The sequence below is a fragment of the Zootoca vivipara genome, chromosome 1, assembly GCF_965207765.1.
Source record: "Zootoca vivipara chromosome 1, rZooViv2.hap1.1, whole genome shotgun sequence".
NCBI classification, from domain to species: Eukaryota; Metazoa; Chordata; class Lepidosauria; order Squamata; family Lacertidae; genus Zootoca; species Zootoca vivipara.
Window position 1 is genome coordinate 91,178,599 of NC_142582.1, and position 17,900 is coordinate 91,196,498.

Below are 17,900 nucleotides of genomic sequence, written 5' to 3' on the forward strand. Positions count from 1 at the left end.
GTCCGTCCATTTCTCCTGCAACTATACCCACTGCTGGTCTGAATAAATGTTTGCTTTCCTTTGAACTAACATCTACTTAGTCACTAGGAGACAGGGGTGCCAACTTGAATGAAATATTGTGGGGGCCCAGGTAGGCCCTGCCCCACATAATCACATGACACAATGTACACACACCATTTAAATAGGAATGCCCATAAACGTTGGCCCCCCCAGGCCCCTCAAACATTTTATTGGGGGGCCAAAGCCCCCATGGTCCCTAGGTTGACTCCTATGCTAGGAGATGCATTAATACTTTTCAAAGAGGCATTGGGGACAATGAGAAGACCCTTCCCCAAAGTCATTAGTTTTATTACAGGGCAGAGATTATGCTGGTGAAGGAGATTGAAATGGCTGTGCGATAGGCAATAGGCTATAACTGTAGGAAGACGTCCAAGTCTATAATATGGCAGTATAGGGAGTCAGATGGAAAGAAGCTGGATTATGCTGTCCAGGAGAGTTGTAGTAACAATTTAAGTGGAAAAATGTAATGTGAAAATGGTTTTGGCAGTTCACCATGCTTGCCTTCTGGTTGGCCACTGTGAGAACAAGATGGTGGGATAGATGGGCCATTGGTCTGATATAGCAGGCTTTTAAAAAATGATGTTATAGAGAGTACTAACACACACTAAGAATCATAGTGGTAACCTGAGGGGTGAGCCCTCTGCCTACTCTTTAAGGCAACAGATGTATGGAACATGCTAACACACCACATACTTTAGGAGCTGGAAGAATATCTGTGTGCACCAGCTGTCATTCCATTACTCCAGATAAGTACAGATGCATCCAACAGCCTTTCCAGTTGTTACAAATTTCACTCTCTATTTATATATAATTTCCCCCCAAACACTTAAGGGACTGTATGATGTTTGAAAATGAAACCAGTGCTTTTTACTTTTAAACCATAACCATTTATTATTACTTATACAAATTGTAAGGGTAAACAGTGACTGACCACAGGGAAGCTCAATTTAACTTATTTCAACAACTCAGAAACCCAAGAGACCAATCTAATGGTTTGGCTGGTGAGGTCTTAGGTTACAGTATTATGAAATGGAAAAAGGAAAAAAATAATTTTCTAGCGACTATATCCATTTACCTGTAAATATATTCCGTTTAACTTAATTGGACTTGCAACAATTTGATGAAGAGTACTTCCTTTCATCAAGCACCACACTATGCATTTCTACCTAGAAGTAAGTTCTATTGGATCTTATTCTCGGGTAAACATACATTGGACTGCAGACAAAAGCAGAGAAATACTATACATACTATTAATACCACCCTACCTCTGGATTTCCACTGCCTGATCCAAAGTCTCCTCAGTCCCCTCTACAACCCCCTATCAGCATTGAACATCTATTTGTTTGAGGTTTCATTCTCAATGCCCCCCCTATTTTCCTTATCTTTGCATTTCCCCTATGCTACTACCACTTTAAAGCTATTCTTCTCTCGGGTTCCTGTTTCTGAACACACTGTCTTCTATCAATCATCTCTTCTTTGGACTTTTTCTGGGTTGCCTTCTTAAATGGCTTCCAGCTTTCAAGCTCCCAACTTGACCACAGTGATGAACCTCTTCCTGCCTCTAAGACCTGTGTGAGATTTTACTTGTCTTAACTGACATTTTAGTCTGCTTTGGAGGCTGTGCTCTTTGTCCAGGAAGATGGGTGGCACTGTGGTCTAAACCACTGAGCCTCTTGGGCAAGCATCCCCAAAATGCGGCCCTCCAGATGTTTTGGCCTACAACTCCCATGATCCCTAGGTAACAGGACCAGTGGTCGGGGAAGATGGGAATTGTAGTCCAAAACATCTGGAGGGCTGAAGTTTGGGGATGCCTGCTCTTGGGCTTGCCGATCAGAAGGTGGGTGGTTTGAATCCCCGCAACGGGGTGAGCTCCCGTTGCTTTGTCCCAGCTCCTGCCAACCTAGCAGTTTGAAAGCATGCCAGTGCAAGTAGATAAATAGGTACCGCTTTGGCGGGAAGGTAAATGGCGTTTCTATGCGCTCTGGTTTCCATCACGGTGTTCCATTGCACAGAAGCGGTTTAGTCATGCTGGCCACATGACCCGGAAAGCTGTCTGTGGACAAACGCTGGCTCCCTCGGCCTGAAAGCGACCCCATAGTTGCCTTTGAGTGGACCTAACCTTCCAGGGGTCCTTTACCTTTACCTTTTTACTCTTTGTCAATATTCTAGCTATTGACTCATTCGCAACAAAATCAATTACACTAAGGAAGACTCTCAAACAAGTCAGTGGCAGCAACAACTAGCTTTAACTTATTTTTCAAAAATTTCAAAATAACACAAAGTGTTATCAAAATTAATATGCCAGTAATGTTGTTTGTATGGGACACGGGTGGAGCTGTGGGTTAAACCACAGAGCCTGGGCTTGCTGATCAGAAGGTCGGCAGTTCGAATCCCCACGACGGGATGAGCTCCCGTTGTTCAGTCCCTGCTCCTGCCAACCTAGCAGTTCGAAAGCACGTCAAAGTTCAAGTAGATAAGTAGGTACCGCTCCGGCGGGAAGGTAAAAGGCGTTTCCCTGCGCTGCTCTGGTTCGCCAGAAGCGGCTTAGTCATGCTGCCACATGACCTGGAAATTGTACACCGGCTCCCTCAGCCAATAAAGCGAGATGAGTGCTGCAACCCCAGTTGGTCACAACTGGACCTCATGGTCAGGGGTCCCTTTACCTTTTTAATGTCGTTTGTGGATCACAGCCCCCAAAGACAGACAATTCTATATAATTTTATTCTAATAACTCTTTTGTTTGCAATGTATACCAAGATAATATTAAAAAGTAAAATGGAATTTGAAGGGTTTTTTTGTTTCTCACTGTATGGTATCTTTTCTCAACATAGGACTAATTCAGTATGCTCACTGATTCCAACTTAGGAATTCTGGAGAGGGAATAAAACAGGCTAAAGCCAAAAAAGTGACCTTATTCGTGTAAAATCCAAACCATTCCAATGCCTATTGAATGTAGCAGCTGTGTCGCTGGCAGAAGAAATGTAACATAACTAAAACATTCATGGAGGAGATTTCCCTCCCCCTCATGCAGATCCAATTTTTGCACAAAAAAACCTTTTCTTGTATCATGCTTTCTTTTCATTTCTCTCTCTCTCTCTCTCTAGATTGGGAAAATAGTAACAGTTGACTGCTCAGCACTTTGCAAGTATTTCATGAGAAAAATGCCACTTTATACCCACATACATGGCATATATCACTTCCTAATCAATGTATTTTAAAGCTAATTATTAAGTTGTTTTTACAATGAAAAACTCCAATCTTTCTATTATGGATACAGTTTCTGCCAAAGTCTCTAAGCCAAACGCAACTTGAATTTCACAACTGCTACCTGGAAAAGGGGGAAAAAACCAACTCAATCTTTTTAATCATATTTAGTAAAAATAATCATTTTCTTCTATCATAATTATTTCATTGTATCTGTTAACCAATTAATACATGATCCTTCCTTTAAAGATGTGTTTCCCATTTAAATTCTCTCCCTCATTTTTTCTCTTTTAAATTCCCCATTCTTTATTCAGCTAAGTCTCAAAATATACACATTTTATTAAAATGTATTTTCAAAACCAAAAGCTCTTTAACTGCAAACACTCTTTCATCAATGTTTATAAAATCCCAGTCTTTAAATCTCATGTGCATTGACTCACTATAAGCCTGGCTTCAACAATATCCACTTCTGTCCCTAGGGAGCAAAAAATTCTAATAAAACCTCGTAATGGAAAACAATATGATATGTTAAACAGATGACTTGGTGTAGGGGTGTTGCCTACCATACAGTTGTACAGGAACAAAGATAATATTTATTATTCTATTTGGAAATTCACATTATCAACTATCAAACACTTAACCATTTTTATTAATGCTTAATTAATGAATTTCCATTAAGTTGTTCAGCACACATAATATTTCCTCACCTGTCCTCCACCCCAGAATTTCCAGGCTTTGGCATACGGTATGCAAACTACAAGCAGATAATCAAGATGATACAGTATACAATAAAATTATTTTAATGGTATCAGAGCAGGGGTCAGCAAACTTTTTCAGCAGGGAGCCGGTCCACTGTCCCTCAGACCTTGTGGGGGGCCGGACTATATTTTGAAAAAAATAATGAATTCCTATACCCCATAAATAACCCAGAGATGCATTTTAAATAAAAGGACACATTCTACTCATGTAAAAACACGCTGATTCCCAGAATGTCTGCAGGCAGGATTTAGAAGGTGATTGTGCCGCATCCGGCCTCCAGGCCTTAGTTTGCCTAACCATGTATGTATTAATAATTGGAGCATCCACAATCTACATAGGAATAAATAATGCAAGAATGCAAATGAAATTGACGCCAGCTAAGCCACATTCTAAGTGATGGAGACTCGTTGCTCTGGCAAGTGAATGAAGCAATAATAAGTACTTCAAGCATTACTATTATTTGTGACAGATTACATAACGTCAAAGAATGAGGGAAATAATTTTTTAAATTGATGGCAGTGATACTTCAAGCTAGCAGTTTTCACTGTAACACTCCTTGCAATGGCTGGCTTTTGTTAAACGTGTTTTGCATGTTGAACATGTGCAGCTCAGAGTGACCACCAATGGAACTTACTCCCAGGCACCTGACCAATGATTGACCAGGGATGTGAACCCAGATCATCTCACCCAAATACTGACCACCACATAATCCTTTGCCACTATTCTGTGACAGCTGGCTGATCTTAAAAACATAAGAAGAATGCTGATAGATCAGATCAAAGGCCTATCCAATCCAGTCCAACTTTCTGAAAGTTTGGGTCAATGTTAAGAAAATATGGAGTGGGTTTTAAGGGGCATTATTGGTCTGACGCAGTACAACAGTTCACACACACACCTAAGACCAATGGATTAGAAACTGCTAATTTCAATGTGTTACTGATTTTATAAAGAAACCAGTTTCATTTTATAGATTTCCAAGAAATAAGAAATATCACTTTTTTTCCTTACCACTTCCTGAGATGCATATGTGGGATCCTCGGGATCAACTGACCAATAGCAGTAATCAAAGCCAAATGCCACAACTTTCTCCCTTGTGTCCCAAACACCCTCATATCTGCTGTCCACCTGAGTTGAAAGAAAATAGAAGAAAGCAGCATGCATTTAGTTGTATTTACAAAATTTATTCTAAACTACTTCTGATGTTTACACAGTACATTTCTTTCAATTAAAAGTATTTGGAGTCAAACACAGCCTGCACATTCCTCTTCCTATTTTTGCATTTCAAATAAAGATAATAAATACCACTTAAACAAGGGTGTCCAGAAATTCTGCAACGGAAATGATGATGGTGATGATTATCTCAAACCCTCTTTCTTAGATACCCAAACTATATATTATTATGCATACTGGTAAAATGGCACAATGAGATAAGGAGTGGTCCATACAAGCATTTTCACTACTTGATTATTGTTTAATCAAGTGGCAAACAACAGGTGTGAATGAGCCATCACAAACATAACTTGTATTTCACTTCAAATAACCAGAACACAAAGAAATCACTCCATACTTTCTGCTGCAAATCATCCAGCCTTTATGAACTGATCCTCATTTGTGCACTTTATGACTTCTGTTTTTTATAACAAAAACCTGAAAAGAAGTCCAGAATTCATTAGGTAATACTGGGAGAAAATAATTAAGGGAGCAATCCCTGGTTACTCAAATCTCTTGCTAAAATGCCTGAAGCAGAAACTTTCAGTGTCTCTGTGTTGGGGGACCTGCCCTACAGTCACACAAGTGATAATCCTTTCTTAATAATAATAATAATAATATACACTTAACCATAAGAACCAGAGGATGCAGCAGAAATGAAGAATGCCATATTACTTTATCTAAAGTATTGCACATGTTTGCTTTAACTTATTTTCTCCATCACCAATTTGATTCACACTTAATTTCTGGCGACTTCTTTCACCTGCAAGAGTGATCTACAAATATGAGCAGCAAAATTAAAGCAAAATTAAACAAATATTGTATCCTAAATGTTGCAGAAGATGCCACAGCTGACTTGATTCACATTCACACAGGTGCACAAGGGAAAATTTGCAAATGCTGGTTTCCAAACCCATGGTAAGCTGGTTTGTATGCATTAAGTGCTAGAGCTAGGATCTAATGGCGTATATGCACCACAAGCTCACCAGAGACTATTAGTACACCAATAGGCTTTTCAAGTGTTTTCACTGTGACTATCAAACCATACCTCTCCAATAGTTGTGGAAGCAGATGCTGAGGACTGCAAGCTTCAACTCACTATATACAATTCACATAAGACTTACTGTGAGCAAAGGATAATGGCCACAATCTGTGAATTAGCCACATACTTGACATGCTGGCTGTTTGTAACATTATTTCTGCTTTTTCACATTAAAAAAATATGTTTCTTATGCTTTTACTGCTGAACACTAATGGCAGCCACAAAAAGGGAGAGAGGTGAAAAATACACAAGCTATTGTTTTGACTTCTGGTATGGCTACTCTATTACTAATCTGCCTGCACCAGGAAAGCAGGCAGGGCATGTTGCCAAACAAATATATTTTTACTTTGTGCTCATCCAAAGAGGAAAGCACTGAGTCACCACATGGAAAAGAAACAGCAGTACCCTAATGGCAGTAAAAACAAACAGCAATTCAACATTTTACAAAGATTTCCAAATTTTATTTTATTGTGTAAATAAGTTTTCTTTTTTAAAAAATAACCTATGCAGTATGACAAATCACCATTTGCAGTATCTTAGACAGAAAGTAAAAGCACTATTTAAAGAGTTGGTTTTGAAAAATACACCCAAATCAATCAGATAATGCTTTGACACCTAGCAAAATTAACTGTGAAGTGACTGGCATTAATTAAAACCCAAGGAAACTCTGACATCAGGAATCACAAGACAGAGAAACACTTTAATCTCCCCGGACATTCTATACAAGATCTCAAAGTAGCTGTCTTATTACAGAAAATTTTCAGAAACAGACTGGAAAGAGAAGTTGCTGAATTGCAACTCATTACCAAGCTTAAAACCATGGAGAGACCTGGTCTGAATAAAGACATAGGATTCTTATCTCATTATACATGATAAAGCTTTCTTTAGCCATCTCGCCCATTGCCTTTTCCTGCAAGACCAATTGCAGTTTTTAACAGTCGTCAACAGGTTTACCACTCCTATCAGCCAATCACCCATTCCCACCACCCTTCTGAGTAATACCCCTCCCCACCCTCTGACTATACATAAGGCTCTGGTGACTTCTGTTTCAGTGTATCTGAAGAAGTGTGCATGCACACAAAAGCTCATACCTATGACAAACTTAGTTGGTCTCTAAGGTGCTACCAGAGGTAATACGGTAGATGCTTGAGGCTCCATTAGTGTCCCAAAGCAGATCAGCTGCTTAGAACAAAGCCTTCTCCATCTATTTAGATTGCCCTTTCAAAATAATTTTGATGATTTAAAACTAGCATGTCTCAATGCTATCTATAAAATGTTTAATTTTATGCTGTGATGCCACTGATGATCCTTTCAAACTCTAAGGGGATACAGGTGCTCCTTGGCTTCAAGTAATACAAGGATATGACACTATTATACGTTGCTAATGAAAAAATGTACAAAGACAACCTGAAGCATCAGCAACACAAGTTCTACAGGATGTGCTCTCCTTGAAGTCCCTAAAATATCAGAAGCCTGCTCCATAGTAAATTAGAATAGGGCTTTTGGTGTGGTTGCTCCGGTTTTGCGGAACAGCATCCTAGTTGAGGCATCTTCTATTTGTAGTTTCTGGAAACATTTGGAGGCATTTTTGTTTGAACAAGCTTTTTTTCAGGTGAATGGATTTTAAAAAGTAGGTCTCTGCCTTGGGTAATTTTTAAAACCCTATTTCTGATTATTATTATTATTTTAATTACATGATCACAAGTCACCTTGAGATGTGTGAAAACTAATTCATAAATTAATAAAATAAAATAAGACATTTTTCATGTTATTTTCACTATTGTATGCATTCCCCCTAATATACATGTTGGCAATACTGTAATTTTGTGGCTTGAGGGCTACATTGTAATTTGCACTTGTCTGAAATTTTGCTGCATTTTGGCTCGCAAACAGTTTCAGGAAATGCAAATGGTTACCAAATCAAACAGGGCCGTCTCTAGGCCCGGGTCCGGTGGCGTGGGGCGCCAGGCCACCAGGGGTGCCGCTGCGCCCGCTGAGAGGCGTGGCGGAGGCCGCCCCAGGCACGCCTCTCAGCTGTTCAGCGGCTTCAGGCCGCTCTCTGGAGGCACGCAGGCCTGGGGCTGCCTCCGCCGCGCGCAGGGGCGTCACAACAGGGGGCGGGCAGCGCCCCCTGGCCCAGGGCTGACCCTACGGCCAGGCTGGGTTGCGCAGGGCTCCAGCCCTCCAGGCGGCAGCCGCACTGCACCCGCCCGCCAGCCACGCTGGGAATGGGGCAGGGAAGGGGCGCCGGAGGGATCTGTCGCACCACGGCGCCAGGTATGCTTAAGACGGCCCTGAAATCAAATTTCTCCCCCATCTGTTATGATTCTATGATCCTTTAAGAGAGTGTTATATGTATGGAAGTAACTCTAACCTATAAGAATCTATTTGCCATGCTAACTAACTTGAACTGATGTTTGCTTTGCCTACTGGTACAATATAAACTGGTCTTTTCAACAATTATATCAAAAGGATTACCTTTAATAACGAAGCTTATATTGCACAATCATTCAGAGGCATGCCTCATTTAGCTCACTATGTTCTATAATGGCTATTATGTTTGACTGAGAGCTCTTGACTTGCTACGAAGATAAAATGAACATCCCCGCCCCCCCCCCAGGCAGGTCCTGATCATTCTGTCCTACTAAGAAGAACATAGAAAGCAAATTATTTTGCTGGTCACCTCTCCCGAAATACCAAAAACATTATTTATTAAACTTATTAATCACTTTTCTAAGCAAAAAGTAACTCAAAGTGATTTGCAACAATAAATAAATTACGCATGCATTGCAACATTAACAGATTATTATTATAAATTCTGCTGATTCCTGATAAATTAGATTAATTCATTGAGGATAAGGCTTTGCATACATGTTGGTGGGGAACCAATGAGAGTAGCCTAATGCATATGCCCTACAAAACTTTCCCCGATGTATCTGGTTGGCCTCTGTGGGAGACCAGACGCTGAACTGAGGGCTGGGCCACCCATGAGGCAGACTGAGGAAGGATGCCTTGGGTACTGGAATTCCATGGTGCATGCCTCTGCAGGTGCCCCAGTCATCCCTGCCACTGCTGCAGAAGTGAGAAGGGGTGGCTACCAGAGAGATCTTGCTAGAGTTCTGTGAGATCTCACCGGAAGCCACCATGTGACCCCAGTAAATGAGTTTGAGGGAAGGGCTACAGCGGGGTTGGGTGGGTGAGTTTCCCATTTTGCCATGGTGCCACCCCTTGCTGGACTTGATAGGCCTTTGGTTGGATTCCATTTAAAAAGTTCTTATATTTAGGAGGTAAGTGCTACAAAGCTTTTGTTTCCTAATCAAAGAAACCACACTGCAATCCCGAGAAATATTTCTGAATATATGCATCCAATGAAAGTAGATATCTTTCCTCATGTGTCCATAAGAAATAGAATATATGATACTAAACTAGTTCTGCATGCGAGTTGGGATAAAATGGCTATCTCCCTTAACGCTCAAACTTGCCTGTGATGAGAGAAGGAAACAGACATTACGACAGTGTTTAAAACTGTTCATCTATTTTAATTATATATTTGAAAACACTCTAAGTTGTATCATAACAAGCTTCAGTTCTCCTTTAGTTCTGTTAGATGTAAGCACTTCACATAGCTGCTCCATGTCTGCATGCTTGCCACCAGCAGAGTATGTAGACATATATTTTGGTCAACACGTTGCAGTGTCTTACAAGAAAAATTATACATTACTTATGCCCTCCATATCCAAACCACAATAAAGAACCAGCCAACTGATCTCATGAATGTCCTAAAAGACACTGAACACCATCTATCTACTGGCACCCTCCTAGAACAGGTCCAGGAATTATCCCAGCTCCGGAAAGAATATAAAAGAAGGAGGAAAACACTTATCTAGTTATTTGATTTCTGCCAACAGCCTCTTAAAGCATTTAAAATACTAATTATCTTAAGCAAGTCACCTAAAATAATCAGGCGGACATGCATATACAAAAAAGGCTAAGCAAGAAATAGAAAGCATCTGTCCTGCAGAATTCCCACAGTAATCATGGTTACTCTATAATTCACTTATCTGCCTTTATTCCGAGTAGTAAGGTACATTGCCAACAGAAACTGATTATGGCCCCATTTTACTATTTGACTAAAAGAGTACAGTAGCATTCAGGAGTCCCAATGTCTGGAAAAAAACAGTTCTGTTTCCCATGCCCTATAAAAGAAGCCTCCAAGAATCTCAAAACGGAAAGGATGTACAGTCCAACTAAGTCAATTCTAAATGTAGCCAGTCACCCATCAGGATGTTAACTGTAGCTCAATACACAGTTCTGTTATGTTTCCTAGAGATTAGTTGCAATCCTATTAGACTGCAATTAAAAGAGAGGGCAAGGGAGAGAGAAATAAGGAAGAAAGTTATCCAGATGTTTGAAATTTTGTGCTTATCTTACTGTTGCTAACAATTTACTGACAGCCTTGACAAAATAAAGGCATTCAACTGAAATGCGGGGAGCTGCAGCAACAGAAGTATGGCTGGAAGAAGGTTATGTTATCATCTGTTTTAAAGATCAACAGATGTTTACTTCAGTTCCATAAGGAACTCAGAAGCTGTGCCAATTTAGGCTTCTCCCTCCCCCTTTTTGCATTTCCTTCCCAGTTTATTTTTAAATTTGCTTTTGGGATACGAAACAATGATTTTCAGCAGATTTTTCTAAAGGACTGGCAACTGCTTAAAACAAACAAACAACGTAGCAAAACAGTAGATTTACTGTTTTCCAGACATAGAACTAAAGTCCTCTTAATACATAACATAAGAACATAATAAGAGATCAAGCTAGTAGCCCATCTAGTCTGGCATCCTGTTCTCACAGTGGCCAACCATTTGCCTGTCAGAAACCTGCAAGCAGGATTCAAGCACAATGTCATCCTCCCCTCCTGTGGCTTCCAGCAACTGATAAAACTTTGCATTGCACTCAAGACTCACACTTATACCTCAGTATAATTGTGGCTTCAGATTTTGCTCTTGTGTCAAGAAGGGCATGTTTGTATGAGCATTTTTTTCCCTTGAAAGGTACCACAGGTATCTCAAAATGATGTTTAGACACATATGCTTTCAGAAAGCAGTATGAGAATTTGATGCAAGAATCCATCCAGGCAGGGAAAACAATGGCAAAAACATAAGAAATGGTAAGTGAAGTCACCGCAAGTTGAAGCTAGGATTCAACCTGCTCAAATGTAAGCTAGACATGCAGACCAAAGGAGAGTGCCCCCGCAAAACATATACAGGAATGGGAGGCAATGTATCAGCAAAGTACTGATCTATACAATGCCTCTGCATGTTCTGATTGTGAGATACAGACCAGCCTCGGATTGTCAACTCAAGCTCCTCTTGCAATGGTTTTGTTTGTTTGTTTGTTACATTCCTATTCCATCTGTTCCCCAATAAACTCAAAGGGCAGCATATATAGGGTGATCCCATTTTTTCCTTCACAACAACCCTGTGATGCAGCTTCGATGAAGAAATTGGCCGAAGCCGAAGCTCACCCAGCGAACTTCATGGCTAAATAGTAATAAATTCTTGCCTCTTCTGTTCCAAGTCTAATGCTATATCCATTACACCACATTGTCTCTGCTCTACAGGCAACAAGAATTGCACTAGAGACGTCAGGCTTTTCAGATGCCAAAATAAAAAATACAGCATACCTTTAGGTTTCTGACTTTTGCCACTCTATCTTCAACCTCTACAATTATTCTTCTTCCTTCTGCGAGCTCTCTGAAAATCAGATGAAAACAAATTACATAACTATGAAGATACAAAGCTTTTCTGTATTTAAAAACAATAATGATATGTATTAAAACATTATGGGCATGTTTCAGAACTTTCAGGTCGCACTGGTTTAAACAGGAGTGAATTAAGCATATTTTTCATTCTCCCAGTACCTGATAATGCTTAACTTCAGTGGGCCCAGTTCCCTTATTTCTGCATTTTGGTATGTAATAACTTGCTTATAGTCCTAATTTTGTAATGGTCAAAATTGTTTATAGATGCATTCACAAATGACTCTGAAGCAAACAATACAATCAGGAGAATTAAGTTAATGGAAAACTATTACAGTAGTTCAGTCACATACACCAATGAATATTCTATACATTTAGAACTTTAAAGGTAGAAAAAGTAACAGAACAATCATAACCTTAAACTGAAGAATACTTTTCATGAAGAGAGATAAATGTCTTAAAGTCAAATGAATTATTTTATTTTGACTTTTGAGAGATTTTCTAAAAGTACTTAGATATGCTTTAAAAGTCAGGTGATGACAGAAGCAGATGATATAAACTAACTACCCAAAGCTTGACACTATTTAGTTTCTACAAATTGAAGGAAATTGTCTAGCCCATTTTTAAAGGCAATTAACACAGATTGCCTCTTGAAGCTTAATGCTGGGAGCTTAAATCTCTTCAAGAGTACTGGTCAAGGCAGAGAAAAATAATGCTGCTATGAGACTTCTCCGTTAAAGAAAATTGCAGACTAAGGCCTGGGGGCCAGATCTGGCCCAATAGCCTTCTAAATCCAGCCCGCAGACAGTCCGGGAATCAGCGTGTTTTTACATGAGTAGAATGTGTCCATTTAAAATGCATCTCTGGGTTATCTGTGGGGCCTGCCTGGTGCTTTTACATGAGTAGAATGTGTGCTTTTATTTAAAATGAATCTCTGGGTTATTTGTGGGGCGTAGGAATCATAGCTGCCAAGTCTCCCGCTGAAAAATGCGGGATCAGCAGCAGCGTGGCACCGGAAGTCGCTTCTACGCATGACATGTCTGGGCACCGGAAATCGGGCGGCACCAGGACCCAAAATGGAGCCTCCCTTGCAGGTAGGAAATCCGGAGGATTTACGGGATTTTTTCCAATCCGGGCTGCCAGTGGGAAACAGTTTAAAATATGGGGGTTTCCTGTGAAAAACGGGAGACTTGGCATATATGATAGGAATTTGTCCAATTTTTCTCTCCAAAATATAGTCCGGCCTCCCACAAGGTCTGAGGGACAGTGGACCAGCCCCCTGCTGAAAATGTTTGCTGACCCCTGGACATAAGAGTTTACTCTGTGAAGAAACCTCAGAGCTATTCTCTTGTTTCATTTGCATTAATTTATTTTGGTTTTCTCCTAATTAATGGCAGAGAGTGCAAGCCAACTAAAACATATTCAGAGTAAGCCCAGTGAAATAAACAGACAAGCTTATTGTTTTGAATGGGTCTAATCATAGTATGATTTAGATGGATATCACAGAGAGGCACTACAATTCCACTATTACCCAATTCCTGGAAGACGGTTATGGAAGCTGCATTACTTAGTTCCTAGATAAAAATGCAGGGTTTAACGTTAATATTTGCTTCTAACTTTCTGGATTGAGAAAGAATTGCTCAAGTCCTCTTAAAACTCTGCTTAATTCTGTAAAAAGTATACTTGAATTTGTTTAAAGGCTGAGAAACTATACCACCTAGGACATAAATGGTTATTTATTATAAGGGCCAGTGGTCCAAAAACATGACCTAAGTTAATAAAAAAAATGAAAGTAGTAAAACAAGCAAGCAGCATATTGAAATATTCAATCTGTTTCTTTGTTGCTGTTCTCCCTTTTCTCCAGAGGAGGAGTTACGTTACTAGTCATACAAAGTTTTGCAACCGCTCCAAAGTTTTCTCTCTCCCACCCTCCCCAAATTTCCACAGTACACATGGTTTTAATCACCCCATTAGACACAGGCACACACTCACATGATGGTCTTTCCAGCACGTATGAGAACTGAATTTGCAATCTTGTACATCAGCTTTTAGGATGTGTGGAATTGCTAAATGCATAAACTCAGCCTGCAAAAGCAGGGAGAATGAAGAGTATTGGGTCAGTGGCATTGCTACACTAGCGCTGGGAGCAGGGTGCGCTGGGAGCAGGGGTGGACAGAGAAGGAGCCCACTGTGGAACCCCAGCAGTCACACACACCCAGCAAGCCGAGGGAGAAATGAGCTCCCTTGGCCACAGCCCCTCGCGGGGTCAGGGCTAATGGAGCCTGCTCCTCTGTGCTCTGGGTGCAGAGGAACACGTGGCAACATGGCCAATGGAGCTTGTTCATCCCTCTGTGTGCCAAGTGCATGGAGGGAGAAAGCAGCTCCATTTGGGCCCACAAGGCACAGCGGCAATAATAATAATAATAATAATAATAATAATAATAATAATAATTTATTTATACCCCACCCATCTGGCTGGGTGGCTTCCAACAAAACATTAAAATACAGTAATCCATCAAACATTAAAAGCTTCCCTAAACAGGGCTGCCTTCAGATGTCTTCTAAAAGTCTTGTAGTTGTTGTTCTCTTTGACATCTGGTGGGAGGGAATTCCACAGGGCAGGTGCCACTACCGAGAAGGCCCTCTGCCCGGTTCCCTGTAACCTGGCTTCTCGCAGTGAGGGAACTGGCAGAAGGCCCTCAGTGCTGGACCTCAGTGTCCTGGTAGCTCGTCCCTCCTCCCTCGGCTGCAGCGCTGCTGTGCGGTGCCCCCCTGGCGGCCCTGCGCCACCCAGCCTGGCCGTAGGGCCGGCCCTGAGTGGAGCGGCTCCTGTTGCCGCAAACACCCCAGCCCCAAAGACTAGTCTGTGCGTACCTTCCCTTGTTGTGCCCCCTCAAGAATGTGCCCAGGGCAACAGCCCCCCACGCTATGCCACTGGTGCAGGTAGAAATATGACAGAAGTTTAGAACTGACCTAGTTCCATCTATGGTAACATCAGCATTTCTATATTTAAATTGGAAAGACCTCCCATTACTAGATAGTAGAAACAGAGATCACAAAATTTAATCCTTAGCACTTTAGCCACAGTCCATTGGCAGCAGTGCAATATTTTCTCCTCATATAATAGACTGGGAGCATGACCAGCATAAGCCTATTTGGGTGCTTCAGGAAAACAACAAGATGATGCCCTCACCAATTCAGGGATAGAGGTTGACTTGGCTAGCAATGAAATGTCCTTCACTGCACACGAGAAAAGCTAGTTTTGTGGGTCATGTGAAGACAAGCAGCTGTGTTCTGCAACAAAAGGGTACAGCCAGGGGGCACCATCACTGTCCCCCAGGAACAGGTGGTCATATCACTCAGCCAAGATATGCATTTTACACAGCCAGAGCGTGAGCCCTCAGCAAGACATTAAGTAACAACTTAAGGTTTTCTGAACTGGCAGGGCTCAGGAGAGAAGTAGCTTGCCTTTCAAGTTTTTTGGTAATTACAAAGTAATCTTAGACGAGCACTCCATCACTGGTATAGCAAACTCCTGCGAGGGCATAGAAACCAAGGACGTCAAGTGATTAAAAATAACAAATTTATAAAACAGCATGGGGAAGTTTTGTCTTGCTCATCTTTAAGCACCGCAGCAGCAGGTACAGTTTCAATGGTTGTCTATTATACTTTATGTTCCACGAAGCAATCACAAAAGCAGTTAACATGGCAACTGGAAAAAACCAATCACATTCTCAGAGTCCTAAGTGTGCAGTTGGTGTGGAAAATGCAATATTTTAGCAACAAAAGTGGAGTCTTGGGAGAAGACAACTGGATCCTATACCAATTGCATATTTAATACACTAGTATAAACTCATTGCCTGGAAAGGCCTTTAAATAATTCAACTGTAGCCAAGTTGTTATGAACTCAAAACACGTTTTTAATAACGCAGAGCATTGCTATAACAAATATCTCATGTAGACAAAGCACAGCGTACTCAGCATGCTTGCTTCATGGGACTAAACAAGTCTCACTGAATGGAGTTCCGAGTACCAGAGCCTGCCCAGAAATGTGCCACACTTCTTATAGCCCTCTTTAACACAACCCATCTCCATTTCAGGGGTGCCAACTTGAATAAAATATTGGGGGGGGAGGTCACTCCAACCCCACATAATCTATCACAAGACACGGTGTGCGCACACCATTTCAATGGTGATGCCCATCAACTTTTTGCGGGATGCACTGCACCCTCAAATATTTTGGCTCCTATGCTCCATTTGCACCTTTTTCACTGATGCCCAGCGCAGCCCAGCGCTTCAGTTCCTGGGGTGCCCAGGTTTTCTGCAAGCGACGCTACTACTGAACCAGCACATGTAACACCTGGCAGCTCCTCCACATAGGAGACGCGAGCGCCGCACATAACGGTCACACACACGCTCACAAGCCGCGCTACGGTGCAAACGAGTTGGCGGCGCGTGCGTGCAAAAAGTGTCCTCTCCCACCCTTTGTGCACATAGACGTGCGTGTTTGTGTATTCGAGGTCGACTCCCTCTCTCTTGCCACCCTCAACCGCCCCACCGCCGGCCCACCTTTTGCTGAGAGGCCGGACCCGCACCGCCACTTTGACATTCGCCATGTCCCGTCTGGAGTTGCAGCAAAAGGCGCCCCCTCCTCCCCTCCACCGCGGCCGCCGAAGCCACGACTCCGCATCACATCCCCGCCGTCCTCCGAGCGCCTCGGCTCTCCGCAGAGCCCTGGGCAGGGGAAGCGCGGCCCGACCCCGCCCAGCGCAGCTGCTCTTGAGGGAAGGGCCTGGCCGCCTGGGGAGAGGAGAGGAAATGGGGAGGGAGGGGCCGCCGGTGCTGCTGGGCCGGTTTGAGGAAAACGGGTGTCTCCAATTTCCCTCCGTTGTCCGTGAGGCGCTGGGTCTGCGGCTAAGTAGCCGGCTGCTCCAACTTCTGGGACGGTGGGGATGGAATACTCCAAGTGGAGGGTGAAACTTGAGAGAAGTTCATGGAGTGTGGAAAGACGCTTAACTCGACAACTTTCCACTCTTGGCCTAAAGAGGGCGCTGCGTAACGCTATAAAATAATAATAATAATAATAATAATAATAATAATAATAATAATAATAATAATAATAATAATAATAATAATAATAATAATAAAAAATAATAATAATAATAATGGTCAGCAATATCTCACCCCATGTGGGTGAGACATGTGCGTCAAAAAAAAAAAAACACAGCTGGCTTCTCAAGAACAACATAGAACAAGGATAGCGTGCTTCCTTGAAGAACAAAAACAGGAATCTTCTTGGTGCATTGTTTTATTTAGAAAGAGGTCAAGTGTGATTGGCACATCATTCTGTAGTAAGCAATCCTAAAGGTACTGAATAAATCGCCTTTGCTGAATCAGGCCAAAGTTCTTAATCCAGCATTCTTTGCAGAAATGCCAGCAATTACTGGGCAATAGAGTTGACCAGAAACTGATCACCAATATGTGGATACACCTGTAAGCCACAAAGAGCCTTCTGACCGTATGACTGACCTTACCTGACTGGAACTCCCTGCTTGCTGCTGTGATACACACCTTTGTTCACTATCTGAACACCCCATCTTGCAATTTGAGCTTTATCTGTTGTGGTCCCACTGCTCTGAGCCTCATCTAACACCCTTGATGGCATGCTTCCTGGATCCTTGGCTTCTTTGGGTCCATTCTAGTGTATACATGAGTAGATCTATAGTGGCCTGCTAAAATGCAGATTCTCATATATAACTTCCCTAAAAAGATACTGCACATAAGTAGAAGAGTCAGCTTATGTAGTATTACAACAAAATAATTTTTGTATTGCTACAAAATTCTTGGTAGCCACCTTTACTAGATTCC

At 41.7% G+C, this 17,900-nt stretch overlaps 1 protein-coding gene across 2 annotated transcripts in view; it reads right to left on the reverse strand.

The window, feature by feature from the left end:
* STARD9 (StAR related lipid transfer domain containing 9) overlaps window positions 1-17,019 on the reverse strand; it is an 86,897-nt gene extending 69,878 nt beyond the window's left edge. For both annotated transcript variants that reach the window (XM_088670150.1, XM_088670146.1), the window contains exons 1-3: window positions 16,602-17,019; window positions 11,958-12,027; window positions 5,032-5,148 (exon numbers count right to left, since the gene is read on the reverse strand). In XM_088670150.1, coding sequence (XP_088526276.1) covers window positions 5,032-5,148; window positions 11,958-12,027; window positions 16,602-16,648 — 234 coding nt within the window. In that variant the 5' untranslated portion in view covers window positions 16,649-17,019. The remainder of the gene's footprint in view (window positions 1-5,031; window positions 5,149-11,957; window positions 12,028-16,601) is intronic.
* Window positions 17,020-17,900: the final 881 nt, after the last annotated feature.